This window comes from Meles meles, chromosome 5 (genome assembly GCF_922984935.1).
Source record: "Meles meles chromosome 5, mMelMel3.1 paternal haplotype, whole genome shotgun sequence".
In the NCBI taxonomy this organism is placed as follows: domain Eukaryota; kingdom Metazoa; phylum Chordata; class Mammalia; order Carnivora; family Mustelidae; genus Meles; species Meles meles.
The window spans coordinates 88,270,043-88,287,593 of record NC_060070.1 but is presented as its reverse complement, the minus strand read 5'-3'; the positions used below and the strand labels follow the sequence as shown (position 1 = coordinate 88,287,593).

General features: G+C 37.2%; 1 protein-coding gene across 2 annotated transcripts in view; it reads left to right on the top strand.

Annotated features, from left to right (window-relative positions):
• Positions 1–17,551, top strand: part of KIF6 (kinesin family member 6) — a 444,670-nt gene that overhangs the window by 152,717 nt on the left and 274,402 nt on the right. For both annotated transcript variants that reach the window (XM_046006623.1, XM_046006622.1), the window contains one exon: positions 8,084–8,187. In XM_046006623.1, the coding sequence (XP_045862579.1) occupies positions 8,084–8,187 (104 nt within the window). The remainder of the gene's footprint in view (positions 1–8,083; positions 8,188–17,551) is intronic.

Genomic DNA, 17,551 nt, shown 5'->3' with positions numbered 1-17,551 from the left:
GAAGGTACTTGAGGAATGTGAGGAAAGGTGAACATTGTTATGTGTTTGATGTAGGACTGCGAAAAATGTAAAGAGGAGAGAAATCTGAATCAAAGCTGACAGCTGTTAATTGAATAAATATTGAAGTTTTCCTTGTTAATTTTAGCCATTCTGACTGGTGTAGGGTATCTCATTGTGGTTTTGATTTATATTTCCCTGGTGTCAAGTGACACTGAGTGTTTTTTCATGTGTCTGTTGGCCATTTCTATGTCTTCTTTGGAGAAATGACTGTTCCGGTCTTCTGCCCATTTCTTGATTGGATTATTTGTCTTCTGGGTGTTGAGTTTGATAAGTTCTTTATAGATATTGGATACCAGCCTTTATCTAATATGTCATTTGCAAATATCTTCTCCCATTCTGTGGGTTGCCTCTTAGTTTTGTTGACTATTTCCTTTACAGTGCAGAAGCTTTTTATCTTGATGAAGTCCCAATAGTTCATTTTTCCTTTTGTTTCCCTTGCCTTTGGAGATGTGTCTAGCAAGAAGTTGCTGCAGCTAAGGTCAAAGGGGTTGCTACCTATGTTCTCCTCTAGGATTTTGATGGATTCCTGCCTCACATTTAGGTCTTTCATCCATTTTGAGTTTATCTTTGTGTATGGTGTAAGAAAACAGTCCAGTTTCATTTGTGAGGTGATGAGCCGATGAACACTGGGTGTTATATGCAACTGATAAATTATTGAACAGTATATTTGAAACTAATGATGTACTATATGTTGGCTTATTGAATCTAAATAAGGAATCAAATAAGATTTGTTTTATATATATATATAGAGAGAGAGAGAGAGGGAGAGAGAGAGAGATATCTTCTGGTGCAGAACAATCTATAAATGATAAGTGTTATCTCCTGTTCCCTTTTATAATGGCTTCAAAAAACTGACATTACTATTCATGACTTTATGGACAGAGCTTTTCTGAAGCACAGGTGACAATTGCAAATTTGTCCTCAAAACCACCCAAAACACAATTTGGATGGGATTTCCAATATATTGCTCTCAGAATCCAATGCCACACGTGAAACCAGCCCTCTAAGATCAGGGTCACCAGGGTTTTGACTTGCTTTCTTTACAAGTCTCAGTAAGACGAGGTGATAAAAGAATTATAAAGAGGCCAGAGTCTGTGGTGACTCAGCATGGGCTAAAATCTTCTACGGATGGCTCTCATTCCAAAGTTTCTACAGTAATTTGGTGGGAGGTATGATTGTAATAATCTCAAAATCATGAAAGTTGGCTTAGTTTTGAGATTTCTGCTCAGTGACAGAAGATAATTTGGTTGTTAAATTTGACTTTGAATGCCTTAGCAGAGTAGAAAATATGACATCAATATTAATGTGGGGATGAGGGGGAGGAGATACAAATGAATGACTCACATAATTCCTATCTGAGGATTTTCACTGTGCAGACCTGGATGATTCTGACCATGTTTTTGAAAAGAAGCAAATAACCAAAGGCCACTCAATCCTGTGCATTTAAATGAAATTCTAGGAGTACTGACATGTTCAAAATACTCAGTGTCCCGGGGCGCCTAGGTGGCTCAGTGGTTTAAGCCGCTGCCTTCGGCTCAGGTCATGATCTCAGGGTCCTGGGATCGAGTCCCACATCGGGCTCTCTGCTCGGCAGGGAGCCTGCTTCCCTCTCACTGTCTCTGCCTGCCTCTCTGCCTACTTATGATCTCTCTCTGTCAAATAAATAAGTAAAATCTTAAAAAAAAAAAAATACTCAGTGTCCTGTTCTTTGGAACTTCTGGTCCTGTCAATATGGCAGAGATAATGGGAACCCTACCTATATATAAAATTTAACAAGTACTTTTGAAATGTATGTCTGAGGTTGAATGAGTGAAGGAAATTCTCCAGGGCTCAGAAACCAAGCTGAGGCCGCTGTTGTTCCTGGAGTAGAGGGATGAAGGGAATTGTAAGAAAGCCATCAAATATGGAGCCCTGGAACCTTGGAAGATGGGCAATGAACATATGTTCTCTGCTTCTCAATATGAAACCAGTGAAAGTGTGAACCAGAAAGGAAAAAATCTGCCCACTGGCATCGGGAGATGCTAGGAAAGCTTATCTGCCTTAGCCTGGGCTTCAGGTGGAGCAAAAGTTGGTTTCTCTGGAAGTTTTAAATCCTAAGCCTCTGCTTCCCATGAGTTCACAGTTCAAATTTACAAACTCCCTTGGTCTGGTATACCCCAAGCCAAGAAGTTAGAAAAATAAGCACTAAAATAAATCCAAAAGAGTAGAAAGACAGAAATTCAAAAGTGTAAAAATGACCAAAAACAAAACCCAAGGCAAAGATACAGTAGAAAGGAGTAACCAAAACTGAAGTTGACTTTTAATCTATTAATAAAATGAACAAATCTCTGGAAAGATTAATGAAGAAAGGAATAAAGAAGGCAGAAATTGACACAGTATTTGGAATGGAAAGAGGACTTAACCATAGGTCCAACAGATACCTTAAAATAATAATAAAGTATTTTGAATGACTTTATGACAGTAAATTTAAAAGCAAAAATGGACAATTTCCTTTAAAAACAACATTGAAGCTAATGCAAGAATAATTCATTTTATTATTTTATTTTTCAAGAAGAATTTTTAAAAATATGAATATATCTATGACTATTAAATAAATTAAGTAATAACAGAGGTACCAAAGGGAGAGAAAGACAAAGAGAAAGAGAGAAAGAGGAAGGAAAGAATGGAGGAAAGGGGGGAAGGAGGGGAAGAGGGAGGGAGAGAAAGAAGACAGGAAGAAAGGAACGATGGAGCAGACTACATGTTGTTTTTAAGTTTACCAAATATTGAAGGAAGAATATAAGTTTAATTCAGTCTGCCAATTCTTGTTTTAGGAACTTTGCATTGTGATTATTAATACGTGGTATCATGAGCTAGTTGGGTTTATTTTGGGAATTGAAAGATAATGTGTCATTAGAAAACATTTTAGTGTATATAAAAAAAGAAAAAGAGCCATGGGAAAATTTTATAAAAATAAAAATTTTAGGTAATGGTAACAAGAGATTTATTTAGAGAAAGCTATACAGAAGTTCAGGCTTCAAAAACATCTGTAATGTTTTATTTCTTAAGCTACATAGTAGGTATATTGGTATTCACTTAAGCTAAATAGTGGGTTTACAAGATACCCTTTATATATCTTTTTGTATATCTGAAGTAGTTCATACTAAAAAAGTAGTCACATGAATGAAGGTGATTCATAACATTCACAGTTAAAAAGAGAAAAATTATATGCTCACATCACTAGAGGCAGAAGAGATATTTTTAACATTAAACATTCATCCATAGTTTGAAAAGACTCATCAAACTATAAATATCAGTGAACAGCCTTAAAGTGATTAAGGGTATCAACCAAAAACTACAGCAAACATTTTGAAGGTGAAATGTTAGAAGGAATAAGATAAGAATGAATGTCTGAAGCATTATACTTGGAAGTTCTAGCTAGGAAAGAGACAATTTAAAAAAAAAGGAATGAGGATTTGAAAAGAAGGAAACATTTGTCATTACTTGCAAACAATTTGATTGCTTATATAGAACACCTAAAAATATTTAATGATAAACAGGACCAAACAATGTTCAGAAAATTATTTGGTACATAATCCATACATAAAAATTAATTGCCTGCCTATAAATGAAAAGCTAACAATTAGAAAATACAATTTAACAAAAATTTCATTAATAGTAGCAACAAAAATCCATGGGATGCAGGGGTGGTTCTCATTCGCAAATCAATCAATGTGATAGAACAAATCAATAAGAGAAGGGAGAACCACATGGTCCTCTCAATTGATGCAGAAAAAGCATTTGACAAGATACAACATCCGTTCCTGATTAAAACTATAGGGATAGAGGTAACATTCCTCAACTTCATAAATCTATCTATGAAAAACTCACAGTGAATATCATCCTCAGTGGGGAAAAGCTGACAGCCTTCCCTTTGACATCAGAAACACAACAAGGATGCCCACTCTAACCACCGTTATTCAACACAGTACTAGAAGTCCTAGCAACAACAATCAGACAACAAAAAGAAATAAAAGGTAGCTTTCTTATACACTAACAATGAAAATATAGAAAGGGAAATTAGAGAATCAATTCCATTTACTATAGCACCAAGAACTATAAGATACCTGGGAATAGCCCTAACTAAGGAGGTAAAGGATCTGTACTCGAGGAACTACAGAACACTCATGAAAGAAATTGAACACACAAAAAGATGGAAGAGCATTCCATGCTCATGGATCAGAAGAATAAATATTGTGAAAATGTCTATACTGCCTAGAGCAATCTATACTTTAAATGCCATCCCGATCTAAATTTCAACGGCATTTTCAAAGTGCTGGAACAAATAATCCTAAAATTTGTATGAAACCAAAAGAGACCCCGAGTTGCTAAGGAAATGTTGAAAAGGAAAAACAAAACTGGGGACACCACGTTGTCAGATTTCAAGCTTTACTACAAAGCAGTGATCACCAAGACAGCATGGTACTGACACAAAAACAGACACAGAGTAGAAAGCCCAGATATGGACCCACAACTCTATGGTCAAATAATCTTCGACAAACTAGGAAAAAATATACAGTGGAAAGAAAACAGTCTCTTCCATAAATGGTGCTGGGAAGATTAGACAGCTATATGTAGAAGAATGAAACTCAATGATTCTATTACACCATACACAAAGATAAACTCGAAATGGATAAAAGACCTCAACGTGTGGCAGGAATCTATCAAAATCCTAGAGGAGAACATACGCAGTAATCTCTTCGACATCAGCCACAGCAACTTCTTTCAAGACATGTCTCCAAAGGCAAAGGAAACAAAAGCAAAAAGAAACTTTTGAGACTTCATCAAGATCAGAAGTTTCTGCACAACAAAGGAAATAGTCAACAAAACAAAGAGGCAACCCACGGAATGGGAGAAGATATTCGCAAATGACACTACAGACCAAGGGTTGATATCCAAGATCTATAAAGAACTCCTCCAACTCAACACACACAAAACAGATAATCACATCAAAAACTGGGCAGAAGACATGAACAGACACTTCTCCAATGAAGACATACAAATGGTTAACAGACATATGAAAAAATGTTCACCATCATTAGCCATCAGGGAGATTCAAATCAAAACCACATTGAGATACCACCTTACACCAGTTAGAATGGCCAAAATTAACACGACAATAAACAATATGTATTGGAGAGGATGTGGAGAAAGGGGAACCCTCTTACACTGTTAGTGGAATGCAAGTTGGTGCAGCCACTTTGGAAAACAGTGTGGAGATTCCTCAAAAAATTAAAAATAGAGCTACCCTATGACCCTGCAATTGCACTACTGCGTATTTACCCCCAAAGATACAGATGTAGTGAAAAGAAGGGCCATCTGTACCTCAATGTTCATAGTGGCAATGGCCGCAGTCACCAAACTGTGGCAAGAACCAAGATGCCCTTCAACGGATGAATGGATAAGGAAGATATGGCCCATATATACAATGGAGTATTATGCCTCCATCAGAAAGGATGAATACCCGACTTATATCAACATGGATGTGACTGGAAGAGATTATGCTGAGTGAAATAAGTCAAGCACAGAGAGTCAATTATCATATGGTTTCACTTACTTGTGGAGCTTAAGGAATAACACAGAGGACATGGGGAGATGTAGAGGAGAAGTGAGATGGGGAAAATCAGAGGGTGAGACAAAGTATGAGAGACGGTGGAGTCTGAGAAACAAACTGAGGGTTTTAGAGGGGAAGGGGGCGGAGGGATAGGTGAGCTTAGTGTTGAATATTATGGATGGCGCATATTACCTGGAGCACTGGGTGTGGTGCATAAACAATGAATTTTGGAATACTGAATAGAAATAAAATGAAAAAAATAATAGCAACAAAAACTAACAATCTAGGAAAAAATCTGATTAAACATATGTTTATCGAGAACATGGTAAATCTTTATTGAAAGGAATCAGTGGAAATCATACTATGTTTGTGGATGAGATGATTCAACATTACTAATTTGATAAGTCTTATCAAATAACCCTTTTTAAAAAAAGATTTTATTTATTTATTTGACTGCGAGCGAGCATGGACAGGGGGAGCAACAGGCAGAGAAAGAGGGAAAAAACAGGCTCCCCACTGAGCAGAGAGCCCAATGTGGGGCTCTATCCCAGGACCCTGGATCATGACCTGAGCCGAAGGCAGACACTTAACCAGCTAAGCCACCCAGGTGCCCCCCAAATTGCCCTTTTAATCAAATTTATTTCTAGTTAAAAATTGAGGAGGACCTTTGGTGGAATTTTATAAGCTGTGTCTCAGACTTGTACAAGAGAACAAATGACCAAGAATAGCCATATCTGTTTTGGAAAAGAATAAAATGGTGGGGGCTTATTCTATCTTGATGTCAAAATTTCATAAGCTGTAATAATTAAAATAGCATAGTATTGCTGCATGTATAGTCAAGTACATAAATGTTTTTAACCAAGAGCCCAGAAAAAGACACATTTATATGTAGAAACATGTTATATAACAGAATTATAATAGCAAATCTTACATGGTTAACCATATAAAAAGTGAAATTAGATACATACCTCATACTTTATACAAAACAAAAGCCTAAATGTGAAAAGCAAATCTTTAAAACTTTTATAAGAACATACAGGAAAATATTCCTATGGTTTTAGGTAAAATGGATTTTAAAAGACACAAAAATACAACTCATAATGGAAGAAGTCGATAATAAAATTTTATTGAAATTTAAAATCTTTACTTAACAGAAAGAACACCACAAAAAGCAGAACACCTGGGTGGCTCAGTTGGTTAAGCGTGTACCTTTGGCTCAGGTCATGATCTCAGGCTCCCTGCTCATTGTGGAGCCTGTTTCTCCATCTTCCTCTGCCTGTCACTCCCCCTGTTTGTACTCTCAATCTCTCTTTCTGACAAATAAATAAATAAAATCTTTGAACAAATGAAAAACATGGAATAGATTGGGAGAAAACATGTACCTTGCATAAAACTAACAAAGGATTCATATATAAAAAAGCCAGCAGACCAACAAGGAAGAGAAAAACAAGACAATTGAAACACGAGCAAGAATATAAATAAGTAATTTACAGAAAAGGAAACCCAAACAGCCGACATACATGTGCAAAGATGATCAACCTCCCTAATAATCAGAAAATGCAGAGTAGAACTAAATGAGGTACAATTTTACACCTTCTGGACTGGCAAAATTAAAGCGTCTGTCAATACTACATACGTAGTGAAGTAAATGTGGGGAAACAGGAACTTGTATACATTGCTTATGCAGAATGTAGGTTTATAAAATGGCTCTGAAGAGCAGTTTAACAATATATACTAAAGAGAAGATGCACATACTCTACAACCACACAGTTTTATTCTAAGCACCTCCTGTAACGAAACTCACATATGTGCCCGGAGATTTATAGTGTTAACAACAACACTGTTTGTAATAGCAAGAAGAAGAATCCTAAATGTCCATCGACAGGAGACATGGATAAATTGTGATACATTCTTTCACCGAAGTAGTATATTTCCATGCAAATTAATGAACTAGAGCCACATGAAGCAGGATACATAATCCCAAAAACCTAATGTGAGGAAGAAAAAAGCAAGTTACCATTCCACGCAGCATGGTAACATTTACATAGAGTTTAAAGCATGCAGAATGATACCGTATATTATTTATAGTTTAATCCATAAAGATGGAGTAAACATATGAAAACATGCAGGGAAATGCTCCCGATGAAATGCAGTACAGTGATTACCTCAAGAGACAGAAAGGAAATAGGAATGAGGGGCTCCAGTTACGTAAGCACTGTTTTATTTGTTAAAATGAATTCTAAAATGATTTTGACAAAACGTTAAGAATTGACGAAGGCTGATGGTAGGTACGGGGTGGCTTTTGTATCATTCTCTGTACATTTTCGCATCCTCCAAATTGTTCGTAATTTTCGAAGATGTTATGTTCTCTGTCACCAAGTTCCCTTTAATGAGGAGTTGACATTTATTCTCCCACCTTGCCATTTGTAGATGATTATACGCCTACAAAAAGAAATCCAGGAACTGAAGGATGAACTGGCCGTGGTCACTGGGGAGCAGAGAACAGAGGCGCTCACAGACGCGGAGCTCCTTCAGTAAGCCTGCAGACTTGTTTTTGGGTCTTTAACCGTGAAAGTTTGTGTTAACTTCTTTGTTGGCCCCAGTGTTACGAATTCACCTCAAAGCATTAAGATCTCCTGGGAGAGTCTGAAATTGCATGTAGGCGCCAGTTAAGAGTGGCAGCTTTCCACGAAAAGCTGGCTAAGGCTGGCAATGTTTTTGCCGCCTCAGCTTTGAGGGAGTAAAGAACAGAGCCCATAAAGGATGGGAATAGCCTTCTCATGCCAACCAAAGAGAAGGGCTTGTATAATAGTCATGCAATTTTAAAACATACACACCAAACACTCCTAAGCTGTGGATCTCAGATCTAAAAGGAATTCAAGAAACATCCTTTGTATTAAAAAGCATCTTGCTGCAAACACCAGTTTATCCCATGCCAATGTAGCTCTCTCCTGTAATAAATAGATGGCCCATATATTCAAGTTCAAACACTGGAAATGGGAATGAAAGCAGGGATTCAGGGCCTTTCGTATCTGCAGCCATCTGGCATATTGGGGGCACGGTGTGGCTCTCGTTTGCTCTCTGATCATGAGCCACGGTGCTGGGTTTTCTTGTTTCTGTGCAACTCACAAAGCATTTATGGAGTGATAATAATGGGCTGGGCTTAAAAGCTAGTGATATTCTCAATTTCCAAATGAGAAATAGAGCTACAAGAGATTTTTTCTAAGGGTTTAGTATCATTTCACCGAATCCTCTCCTAACAGAGAAAATGGTAAATAGTAGAGATGATGAAAGTGTTTTCTTTAAACTATTTCATGGCTATGCCCAGAGGTAGGCCTAAAGCTTGAGGAGCCTTAAGCAAGATTTCTGCTATAATCAAAGATTTCACTCCTCTAGGATACCATTTTGTAATTCTAGAACACTGTGTTTAATAACAGGAGAGGCTCCTAAGACTTTCCTTGCAAATTCGCTTTATGGCATATATGCAATTCAAGTAAAATACTTGCCCAAAGTCACATTTTGAAGAATTCCCTGTCACTCCTTGAAATAACTTGGGATAGCTTAGATATAGAGAAACTTCTCCAGGTTGAGTATTCCTTCACTCTGATGCTCCCTTCCCCCTCAAAGAAAGGAATTACCAATTATCATCTTTGAACATGTCTCTTCAGAACTGTGAACTTCAAGTCAGGGTTCAGAGAGGTCCTAGGCCTCTCAACCAAAGTTTAACATAGGAAATCTGTTGTAAGGAGATGGTATTATAGGAAATAACACAGCACCCCAGAGATCAGGAACAGCAGGGGCCCTATACTCCTGGGACTGGGGAGAGGATGGTAGAAGCTTATGTCAGTAAAGTCTAAGACTAGAACTGACCAGAGGACCTAGCCCATGATGAGTGCTGGGGCCAGGGAAGAGTGACAGGTGTTATCAGAGGCGTCATCCTGGCAGGGAGCCTGAGCTTCTCTCTCATATCACTTCCGGTCCTCCACCCATCAGCCCATTGGCTGAACTGGCCCAGAAACCAGGTGTTAGGAGGGTCAGGGAAGGTAGTTTCCTGTGATGCAGGGTCAAAGCGGGGAAAAATAGAAGTTGGATCCAAGAGCAAAAAGGAAAATGGCCAGCATGTCAAATAAGTGCCAGAGTTTTCTCCAATTCCACTATATCCTATCTGTTGTGCAGGAGGCTCCAGATAAGGATAAGATTATGCGTGTGCTAGTTTCAAGATGTCCAGTCCCTCCACTGTGCCAAATCTGAAGAATTTTAGAACTGATACAAAGAGACATCTGAATCTCTAGCCATACCAAGGAATTATACATAAACTTCTCAAGGGACTAAGGGGCTTCAAGGAATTCCTAGCAGATTGAAGGGTGGGGCCCACCCAGAGCCACCATGGAAAAGCTATATCACTCTGCGGGCTGGTGCCCTAGAGTGGGAGAAGTGTGGCAATAGCCTGCTACACTTGAGTTTGGTAGAGCACTCGTAGTGGGAGCAATTTGTCCTGTGGATCCCTGTGCGTTCCTTTTTCCCTTCTCCATCCAGGTGTTTACATCAGAGTTTAGGATGGAGAAATAGGGAAAGGCTCCAGGTAGCTGATGATATCCAGGATAAATTGAGGGCCTGACAAGCTCTGAAGCGAGCTGTTGTCCTCAGCTCTGCCTGTCCCCCGTTCCCACTGAAAGCAGCAAGGAGCACAAGCACCCATCACTGCTTAGCCCATCCTCCAAGACCAGCTGCCTTCTCAGAGAGTCTAGAAAAGATGAGCTCACAGTCGGAAACAACTAGACATAGAAGGACTGCTGACTTGGAGAAAGACCAGAACAAGTAGCCTAGTCTAAGCTTGGAGGGCTTCAGAACCAAACATGATAGGAAGAGTGATTAATACCTTTGGAGATGTAAAAGATGGCATTACATCCATGAAACAACAGGATCTTTATTTTTATAAAAGAGACTCAAGAGGAAATCTGAAAAATGAAGAAATGTAATGGTTACCACTAAGAACTTAAAGGATGGCTCAGGGGCAGCATGAAAAAACAGAGGGACAAATTAGTCAGCTAAGAGCAAGGCTAAGGAATTCTTCCATAATAAGATGAAAGGGTAAAGAGAAAGTTGAAAAGAATCTTAAAGAATAGCTCTAGCTTTACCAATATCTAACAGACGTTTTTTAAAGGAGAAATAGAGATAACACAGAGGAGCCAATGGTTAAATAAATATTCTCTTAAGAATTTCTTAGAACTAAGAAAAAAAAAGACATAAGAATGAAAAGGTTACCAGGTACTAAGCTGTATAATAATGTAGAAAAAATTTAAGACCTCAAAGTATAGGAAAGAATCCCAAAAGTTATCAAAGAAGAAAAATATCATTTACAATGAAGAATCTGATTTAGAGCAAACTTCTCATCAGCCTCTGTGGAGACAGAAACCTCTGGACCTCTGGTGCTGAAAAACAAAACAGAACAAAACAAAAACAGGACTTTGAATGGAGATTTCTGTATCTACCCAAATTAGCATTCAAATGCAAATGCGAAACAAGGAGTTTTTCAGACATACCAGCTTTGAGAAAGTTAACCACCCCAGTCCCTCTCTAGAAGAGATTACAACAGATTACGTTTTCACAAAAAGAAAAATGCTACAAAGTATAAAAAACAACAATGAGCAGATGTTATTTCTTTACGATACTTAATATTGTATTATATTTACATTGTATCTTTTACTGACCTGCTACTTCCCATATACACAGATGTTTTTGTTTAAAAGTTATTGACAACAATCAAATTTGCCATTCACAGAAGTTTGGGGGGGGGTAGACTGGAGAGAAATAAAAATGGGACAACTGATTTAAAATACTGAGAAACTCTTGGATGTAGTTGGTTTCCTTTGATCCACAGGTAACAATACATACACATATGTCAATTGAACAGATTCTCTATAGACAGTGTGTAGTGTTGTCTTTAGTTTTTCTGGGCACTTGGTTCATTCATTCATTCAACATTTATTATTCATCTAGTGTTTACAAAACTCCACCCTAGGCCTTGAGAGATGAACACAAGATGAACAAAACCTAGAGCAGGCTCTCAAGGGATTCACAATTTACTGGCACTGACAGACACAAGCACAAGTAATCACGATGCAAAATGTAAGTTATGAGAACATGTAAATAAAACACGAGATTGCAAAGATAGTAAGGATTAATTTTGAGTTCAGGATCCTCATGTAAAATTAGTTCTTGTGCTGGTAAGTAAACTTCCGTCGTTCCCAGTGAAATGACTTCTCTGCTGTCAAGCTAAGTATACCATATAGCATTACATCTTATTAATGACTTGTGATGAGCAGCGAGAGAGAACAAATGTGGCAAAAGGTTATACCCACTCTGCCAAAGCAAAGCACAGGGGTTCACAACCATCCAGTGCTCCACCTTGGGTGCTTGTTCATACTGATAGTAAAGATTTTTCAGATAATGTGGGGTTTTGTTATGGTTTTCAGTCTATTGTTGTTACAGTTATGTTTTGCCAGAATCTGCTGGATTGAATACTGGCACAACTTAAAATTCATCAGACTTAAGAGTCCCGTGTCATCGTAAAGTAAAAGAGAAAAGTTAAAATTTGTCTGACATGTGGCACTGCTATTTAATATCATTAGTCTGTGCTTCTTTGTCTTCTGGGGACTCTGGACATTTATTCAGGAGTATGACTCCGATCCAGCCTCTCATCGTGCCTGGACTCCATGGATGGTCAGGGTGGGAGGCAGATAGTGCTGTTGGAGAGAAGAAGAGTCCCATGGCTTGGCAGGACAGAATGTCAGAAATGTAGTGGCTTTGGTCTACGCTCTCAGTCCTGCTGTCCTGCTGTTTCCAGGCTTTATGCTGACTGGCATGACATAAGGACATTCCTATCAGGGATTCTGTGAAGGATATTAGAAAGCAGATATTTAATAGATAACCTATTCTATATTCTCTGTTATGTGCACTGAACACTTTGGAGATGTCTGTGAATATCTAGCCCTATCAGATTTTTTGAACTATTTCCTAACATTCTGGTTCTTAATGTAAATATTTGTTGCATTGACTTGGATGCTTCAACTGAAGAGGCTTACAGATGTCAGCCTCCAGTTATTGTGATATTTTTAGTTTACATCTTTTTTTGGGGGGGGGGCTGTGTAAATTTGAGAAGAGGCAGCTGGATGAAGGCTGGATAGCCAAGTTAATGTTTATACAGAGCTTCTTGGGTGAAGATTGGATTCTGATTGATTCTCTAAACACATACCTCTTTTTTTCTCTGGTTTAAAAAATTAATAAGCCTGTAGATCTCTGGTGAGGATGGAAGTATTATATCCTGGCCCAAGCCTAAATAGTAGAATATTTTCTGCATAGCAACATTTTACCTTTGAGATGGAATTGAAGTGGATCTCATGGGCTCAAGTCTGCCCAAAGTAAACTTCCGAACATCTGGATCCTTTTGTTTTTGTTTTTGTTTTTTTCTGTTTTCCTGTCAGCCTTATTGAGACATAATTGACATATAACATTGTGTGAGTTTAAGGTATACAATGTGATGCATTAATATATGTACATATTGTGAAATGGTTACCACAATATGGTTAGTTACACATCTACCACCTCACATGTGTCTGTGTGTGTCTGTGTGTTAAGAACTTAAAGATCTACTCTCTTAGCAACTTTCAAGTATACAGCGTAGTATTGTTAACTATAGTCACCATGTTGTATATTAGATCCCAGAACTTATTCATCATATAACTTGAAGTTTTTGCCTTTTCGACTAACATCTCCCCCGTTTCCTCTACCTCCCAGTCCCTGGCAAACACCAGTCTAGTCTCCATTTCTCTGAGTCCAGCTTTTTATTTTTCACACATACGTGACTTTATATAGTATTTGTCTTCCCTGACTTGTTTCTCTTAGTTATTTTTTGCAAGTCAGTCAATCCTTCATCCTGAATTTATTGAGCATCTACTCAATGCTAATCATTTTAATAGGTACTTTTGGCTTTTCAGGAATATAGGACATGGAAAAAAATTCTAAGCAGTGACAGTTTTAATAGGGACATAGTATATATAAACAAATGCACACAGTTAACACACACATGCACATATAAAACAGGGAATAAGCATATTAGTGAAAAGAATAAATGGACACTGAGAATTGTAAAACCTTAATTATAGTTCTAATTCTACTCATATTAGGTTTTTAATGACTCTCTAGATTTGGGTTTTCTCATGTATAAAGTAAGAGAAGTGGACTAAATGCTATCTGGGCGTCTTTCAGCTCCATGCTTTCAAATGTCATATCAGCTTATTACACATGGTTTAATATGTTATTTATTCACTATCTATGATAATGAAAAGCTCAATCATGTAGGAATTCAGAAATGGGGAAGTCATTACAAGTATCACCACTGAGGAAGCTAAATAAGCCTTAAAGGACGTCAAGAAGAAGAAGGTACCACACTAAGAGAAAGAGGAGAGACCACATAAAGGAAGGTGCTGAGAGGGAAAGAGCACAGTGTCTGTGAGTGCACGCATGTGCGTGTGCACGTGTGTGCATGTGTTGGGGGGCAGGGGACAGTGGCAAGAAACCAGTATGGAGGCGTGCGTGTAAGAGGCACTGCCTAATGAGGATCTGGATGAAACTGGCCTGGCAGGAGCCAAGGGTTCTCCTGGAAGAATTGAAGAACAGGGTTAGACACATAAGCAGTAATCTCGTGATGAGTTATGAACACCATGTGTAGAGGAGCTACTGCTTTATTTAATGGGGACTAGGAAACGTTGTGCTTGAGAGTACTGCAATTGATTCATTTATATAATAATGTTTATTATGCTCTTCCTTTGTGCTAGGCACTGTTCTAAGTGCCAGAGATATAGAAATGAACAAAACAAAGTCCTTGCACTCGTGGAGCTTACATTCTGGTGGGGAGAGAGATCATATACAAGATAAATAACTAAAATACAGAGCATTTCAGAGAGTAGAAAGTGCAAAAAGAAAAATAAAGCAGGAGTTGCAATTTATAGGATAAAGATTTTTTTTTAATGGCTGCTTATAGCAACAAGTAGATGTGATAGCAACAAATAAAATGAGCAGAAGTGAGAAATCAGAATGATATTACCATCAGGTATAGAGTGATGATGATAAAAGGCTCCAGTAATGACAGCAAAAACAGAGGACGAGACAAATGTGAGATACTTTATTGAGGAAAAATCAATGGAAGTGATGACTACCAATATAAAAGACAAAGAAGGAAGAATAGTAAAAGGTCAAGACTTTGGGTGAATTATCAAGGTTAGAAAAAGAAGCTAGTTGAAGGGGCACCTGGATGGTTCACTTGGTTAAGCGTCTGCCTTTGGCTCAGGTCATGATCCCAGGGTCCTGGGATCGAGCCCCACATCAGGCTCCCTGCTTAGCAGAGTCTGCTTCTCCTTCTCCCTCTGCTGTTCCTTCCTGCTCATGCTTTCTCTCTCTCTATCCAAAAAAAAAAAAAAAGCTGGTTAAGAATAAGAAATGTTCAGTTCCTGACATGATGAAGGAATATACAATATACAGAACTTTAAAGTTCTGGAACTTTAAAAGAAGGTTGAGGCTAAGACTTAAACTTTGGAATGACTCATATTGAGTTGATTTAATGCTGATGTCATAAGCCAGCTTAGAAATTCCCTGATCTGAATTGAAATATGCAGTAATCAGGATCAACAAGACCATTTCTCGCTACGTTCAAACTTACTGTAGGCAGCTTGCCAACTGAATTTACCTTTGTACTTGGCCACATCATATCCATTCCCTCCTTTATGTCAATGTACATATAATTAAATACTCCATTGTTGGTTATTTCCCAATGGGAAAAAAAATCTCCCTTCCTTTATGACTCATAGTGTTAATAATAAACAGTGTAGGAAGATGAGACATTAAAAGGATAAAAAGGGAATATTATGAACAACTTATAACAATATATTTACTAACTTATAAATCTGACAGATTTTGAAGATGCAGACTACTAAGGAGAAATAGAGAAACTTAATAGTCCTATATCTAGCTAAGAAAATGAATTTGTAATAAAAGCCTACCAACAAAGAAAACTCCAGGCCCAGATAGCATCACTGTAAATCCTGCCAAACATTTAGGGAATAAATAATACCAATTCTACACAAACTTTTTTCAGGAAACAGAGGAGGGAACAATTCCTAACTCATTTTATAGTCCAGGGTTGCCCTAATATCTTAAGTAGACAAATACATTTACAAGAAAAGAGAACCAGAAACCAACATCCCCTATGAGTAAAAATGTTTAAAAGATTTGCAACTTGAGTCTACCAAACATAAAAAAATTAATAAATCATGACCAAGTGGGGATTATTTCAGGAACACAAGACTGGTTTAACATTCAACAATCAATCAGTGAAATTTACCACGTCAACAAACTAACAACAACAATAACTAACAACAAGTATTTGATCATCTCAGTAGATGCAGGCAAGCATTGTACAAACTTTGACATCCACTCGTGGTGAAAGAATAGAAGGGAACTTCGATCACCTAAAAAGTATATTTATAAAAAACAATAGAGCTAATTTAACAATTAACAGTAAAAGAAAGAATTCTTTCCCCCTAAAATGGGAAATGAGGCAAGGACGTCTTTTCTTACCTCTTCAACATTATACTAAGAGATCTAGTCAGTGTAATACAGCAACCAAGACAAATAAAACACATAAAGGATTAGAAAGGAAATAATAGAAATATCTTTATTCACAGACAATATGTTTGTCTATGTAGAAAACTCAAAAAAAAAATCCAGAAAATAAAAAGGCAACTGGAACTAATAAATGAGATTAGCAAGATTGTAGGATACAAGGTCAATATACAAACCCAATTATATTTCTATATACTAACAATGAACAACTGGAAATTTAAATAAATCCAGCATCATTTATAATATCATCAAAACCCAAAATACTTAGTGGTAAATCTAACAAAGCATGTACAAGATTCATATGCTGAAAATGATAAAACATTGATGAAGAAATTAGAAAATGCTTAAGTAAATGCAAAAATATACTCTGTACATGGCTTGGGCTATTTAATGCTACAATGTCAGTTCTTCCAAAATTGATCTGGAGATTTAATGTAATCCCAACCCAAATTCCAGCAGGCTTTTTGTTTGTGTGTGGAAATTGGCGAGTTGCTTCTAAAATTCACAGAATTGCAAAGGACCTAGAATAGATAAAATGACTTTGTAAAAGAACAACAATCCATACTTTATATACAAACATTTGAAATGAACCATAGCTCTCAATATACAATGTAAAATATAAAATTTCTAAAAGGAAAGATAGAAAACCTTTGCGAACTTGAGTTGGGCAAAAAATGTATAGGACATAAGAAGCACAAATCATAAAAAAAAAAGATAAATTGGACTCCATCAAAATCTAAAAAATGTACTCTTTGAAGACACTTTAAAAGATTTTAAAAACACAGACTGGCAGAAAACATTTTCAAAACAGATGTCTGACAAAGGACCTGTATCCAAAATATAGTTTAAAAATGATCATGATTCAATAATAAGAAAACAAACAATAATATGGACAAGATATTTGAGCAGACATATATCACAGATAAAACAGATGGCAAATAAGGACGTAATAAGGTCAACATCATTAGTCATTAGGGAAATCAAATTAAAACCTTAGTGTAATGATACTATGTAATTTTTAGAATAGCTTTTTAAAACTAGCAATAGTCAATGCTGGTAAGGATGAGACCCTGAAACTTTCTTATGTTGCTGGTGGGGATGTTACATGGAGTCCCCACTTCGGAAAAACAGTTTTGCCATTTCTGGTAACATTAAATATTATACTTACCATAAACTTCAGCAATCCCATTACTAGGAATTTTTCTATGAGAAATGAAA